This window comes from Camellia sinensis, chromosome 3 (assembly GCF_055761805.1).
Source record: "Camellia sinensis isolate YWXY chromosome 3, ASM5576180v1, whole genome shotgun sequence".
Taxonomy (NCBI): Eukaryota; Viridiplantae; Streptophyta; class Magnoliopsida; order Ericales; family Theaceae; genus Camellia; species Camellia sinensis.
The window spans coordinates 157,118,874-157,123,059 of NC_138963.1; the positions used below are offsets into that span (position 1 = coordinate 157,118,874).

A 4,186-nucleotide genomic window follows, 5' to 3' on the forward strand; every position below is an offset into this window, starting at 1 on the left:
AGGACATGGAAGTTCTGGAGGACGTCGGCAAAGAGCCAGCCGAGAAGAGTGAGGAAGCCCTGAAGAAAGTCTTTGTCCAACAAGGGGATGAAGAACGCTACTTCCTTCTCGGCTCGGGCTTGGCCGAGGAAGGGGAAAAAGAGCTAGAGGCATTCTTAAGAGCAAACATTGAAGTGTTTGCCTGGACGCCGTACGAGATGCCTAGCATTGACTCCGAGGTCACATGCCATAAACTGAACATGAATCGGTCGGCTAAACCAGTCATCCAGCGAGCAAGAAGGCCGACGTTAATGCATGTCGAGGCAATAGAAGAAAAAGTGGATAAACTTCTGGAGGCCAGGGCCATTCGAGAGGTAAATTACCCGACATGGTTATCAAACACGGTGGTTATGAAGAAAAAGAATAGGAAGTGGAGGGTTTGAGTGGACTTCACCAGCCTGAACAAGGCTTGTCCCAAAGACAGTTTCCTACTACCCAGGATCGACCAATTGATGGATGCCACTTTAGGGCATGGAAGGATGAGCTTCTTGGATGCATACAGGGGGTACCACCAGATAGCTACGTACCCCCCAGATGAGGAGAAAACTGCATTTATCACCCCAAAAGGGTTGTATTGCTATAGAGTGATGCCCTTTGGGTTAAAAAATGCAGGAGCAACTTACCAGAGGTTGGTAACCAAGATGTTTAGACATCTAATTGGCAGAACAGTAGAGGTATACATAGATGGCATGGTCGTGAAGACCAAGGAACCTGAGGATCATCTGGAAGACTTGAATTAGTTTTCGACATCCTCAGAACACATCGACTCCGACTCAATTCATCGAAGTGTGCATTTGGAGTTGGGTCTGGTAAATTCTTGGGGTATTTAGTTACCAGAAGGGGCATTGAGGCCACCCCGGATCAAATGATGGCCATCTTAGAATTGAAGAACCCAACATTGGCAAAGCAAGTGCAGATGTTGACTGGAAGGGCTGCAGCCCTGAATAGATTCATAAGTAGAAGCTCTGACAAGTGTAAACCTTTCTTTAGCTTAGGGAAGAAAGCCACAGACTTCTTATGGACAGAAGAGTGCAAAGTCGCCTTGGACGACTTGAAGAAGTATTTGACCATAGCTCCAGTCCTCTCAAATCCAGTGCCTGGAGAGGAGCTATTCTTATACTTGGCAGTTTCAGAACATGCAGTAAGTGCAGTAGTGATTAGAGAGGAAAAGGGAGAGCAAAGGGCAGTTTACTATGTGAGTAAAACCCTAGCAAATGTAGAGACCAGATACCTGCCCTTGGAAAAGTTAACACTGGCTTTAGTAATGGCTTCCAAGAAGCCGAATCATTACTTTCAAGCCCACAAAATTGTGGTGTTAACTGAGCATCCTTTGAAGTCCCTGCTGCAGCAAGGAGATCTGACAGGCAGAATAGCCAGGTGGGGCAGTGGCCTTGGGCCAATATGACTTGGAGTTCAGACCTAGAACAGCAATCAAAGGCCAAGTTTTGGCCGACTTCGTGGCCGAGTTCACACCAGGTCCCATCACACATCGGGCTCCGTTGAGTCAAGGTGTACGATGTCCAGGTGAACAAGGAGAAACCCAGCTGGGGACAACTGGACAAAGGAAGAAAGAGAAACTAAGGCCCTACAGTATTTACATCGGCGACTCCTTCCGACAGTTTGTGGATAGGAGTTCAAACCGCAAGGAGCGGGGGCAGGAGTAGTGCTAGTATCTCCAGATGGGCAGATACTGGAACAATCTATCCATTTGGGTTTTAAGGCCTCAAACAATGAAGCAGAGTATGAAGCACTGATCACAGGACTAAAATTGGCAGTAACAATGGAAGCTGACGAGGTAATAGTCTTCTGTGACTCACAGCTTATTGTCAACCAGGCAACGGGCGAATTCGCAGCCCGAGATGAAAAGATGTCGTCATATGCGAAGGAGATGGGCAGACTAATAGCCTTATTCCAGAATTGCCGACTACAGCAGGTTAGCCGAGATGACAACAGCCATGCCGATGCCTTGGCCAACCTGGCTAGTGCAATGAAACCTGGAGAGGCAAGGACGATAATGATGGACTACTTGTCGGGCCCAAATATATAACCACTGAACACAGAGCATGAAACAATGTGTGTGGAGATGGGATCAAGCTGGATGGACGCAATAATAGTATTCCTTAAAGAGGGAAAACTGCTAGATGACCATAGAGAAGCACACAAGATCAGACTGAAATCGGCAAGATTCAGTCTGACAGCAGAGGGACATCTCTACAGAAGATCTTTCATTGGACCCCTTTTGAGGTGTGTACATCCTTCACAAGTTGAAGACTTCTTGTATAAGATACATGAAGGAGTATGTGGAAGCCACACTAGGGGCAGGTCACTTGCTCATAGGGCTATTACTCAAGGGTACTTGTGGCCCTATATGCAGAAAGATGTTGAAGCCTATGTTAGAAAATATGAGAAGTGCCAGAGGTTTGCACCTTTGATACATCAACCAGCAGCAGACTTAAACCCAGTGTCTAGCCCTTGGCCATTTGCCCAATGGGGCATGGATCTTGTTGGACAACTGCCTCAAGCAACTGGACAAAGGAAGTACCTGCTAGTGGTAACAGATTACTTCACCAAGTGGGTGGAAGCTGAACCTCTTGCAAAGATTCGAGATGTTGATGTGAAGAGCTTCATATAGAAGAACATCATCACCAGGTTTGGGATCCCAAGGGCAATAGTAGCAGATAATGGTACACAGTTTAACAATAATCTAATCAAGAGCTTCTGTGCAAAGTACAAAATCAAGAATTACTATTCCACTCCAAGCTTCCCTCAGAGCAATGGACAAACAGAATCATCCAACAAAACCATATTGGATAGGATTAAGAAGAGGCTGGAAGTAACTAAGGGAAGGTGGGTGGGTGAGCTACCCAATGTACTCTGGGCATATCGGACCACGCCGAGAAGATCAACTGGGTAATCCCCATTTGCCATGGTTTTTGGCATAGAGGCAATGATCCCGTTAGAGGTCGGCATCCTAGGGATCAGAACACAAGGAGTGGAGAATGGGACTAATGATGCATTCTTAGCCCGAGATCTGGATCTACTAGAGGAAAGAAGGAAGAAAGCAGCAATTCAGCTGGGGGCATACCAGCAGCAGCTTGCTAGAGCTTATAATAGGAAGGTCAACCCAAGAGAGTTCCAAGCTGGGGACCTCGTCCTGAGAAAGGTTGTCGGCAACAAAAAGGATCCCAGAGAGGGCAAGCTTGGCCCAAACTGGGAGGGACCCTATAGAATCATCTTGGTCATGGGCAATGGGGCATATCGGCTTGAAGACAGTGAAGACAAAGAGTTGCCAAGACCCTGGAATACTTGCAATCTGAAGTAATACTTGCAATCTGAAGTTTTTCTATCATTAGATTTTCTTGTTTTTAAAGTTTCTTGTTATTAATTGAAGTAATAATAAAGTTTTAGCTTGATTTTCACATTTGTGTAATATGACTGACTAGTTACTTAGACTATGTTTCTTAGTGAAACATGACGAATAACTTAGACTTATTATATGGTAGAGTTGAATTATACTTGCATATAATAGAGTTGAACTAAGTTGGCGATGTTTCTTAGTGAAACATGACGAATAACTTAGACTTATTATATGGCAGAGTTGAATTATACTTGCATATAATAGAGTTGAACTAAGTTGGCGATGTTTCTGATTAAAACATGGCAAATAGCTTAGACTTATTATATGGCAGAGTTTCTATTTGCATATAATAGAGTTGAACTAAGTTGAATTAACAGGGAGACTGAGGTTGATGACCTCGGCCATCCTCTGTTTGAATCTGATCTCGGCGACAAGATTAATGCCACATACATAATGAGAACCCAAGTGGAACTTAGGTTCACATTAGGGGGGCAGAGAACTGGAGAATGATGCTTGGGAGTTGGAATTTACAAGCTAAGATTAGTTTAACTCTTATTGAAATTTAAAATTTACAAGTTGAAGTTAAACCGAGGTCATGTTTAACACTTGTTGAAATTTGAAATTTACAAGTTAAAGTTAAACCGAGGTCGTGTTTAACACTTGTTGAAATTTTAAGAAAAATTTACAAGTCAAAGTTAAGCCGAGGTTATGATTAAAAGAAGATTGGTTTAACACTTGTTGAAATTTTGAGAAAAATTTACAAGTTAAGCCAAGGTTGTATTGAAAGAA

The 4,186-nt window shown here is 43.8% G+C and overlaps 1 protein-coding gene across 1 annotated transcript; it reads left to right on the forward strand.

Moving 5' to 3' along the window:
• The first annotated feature begins 907 nt into the window (after nt 1–907).
• Nucleotides 908–3,907, forward strand: LOC145821957 (uncharacterized). Its single transcript, XM_082918524.1, has 5 exons — nt 908–1,234; nt 1,760–1,972; nt 2,414–2,457; nt 2,689–2,886; nt 3,775–3,907. Exons 1-5 carry the CDS (start codon nt 908–910, stop codon nt 3,905–3,907), a joined length of 915 nt encoding a protein of 304 aa, XP_082774650.1.
• Nucleotides 3,908–4,186: the final 279 nt, after the last annotated feature.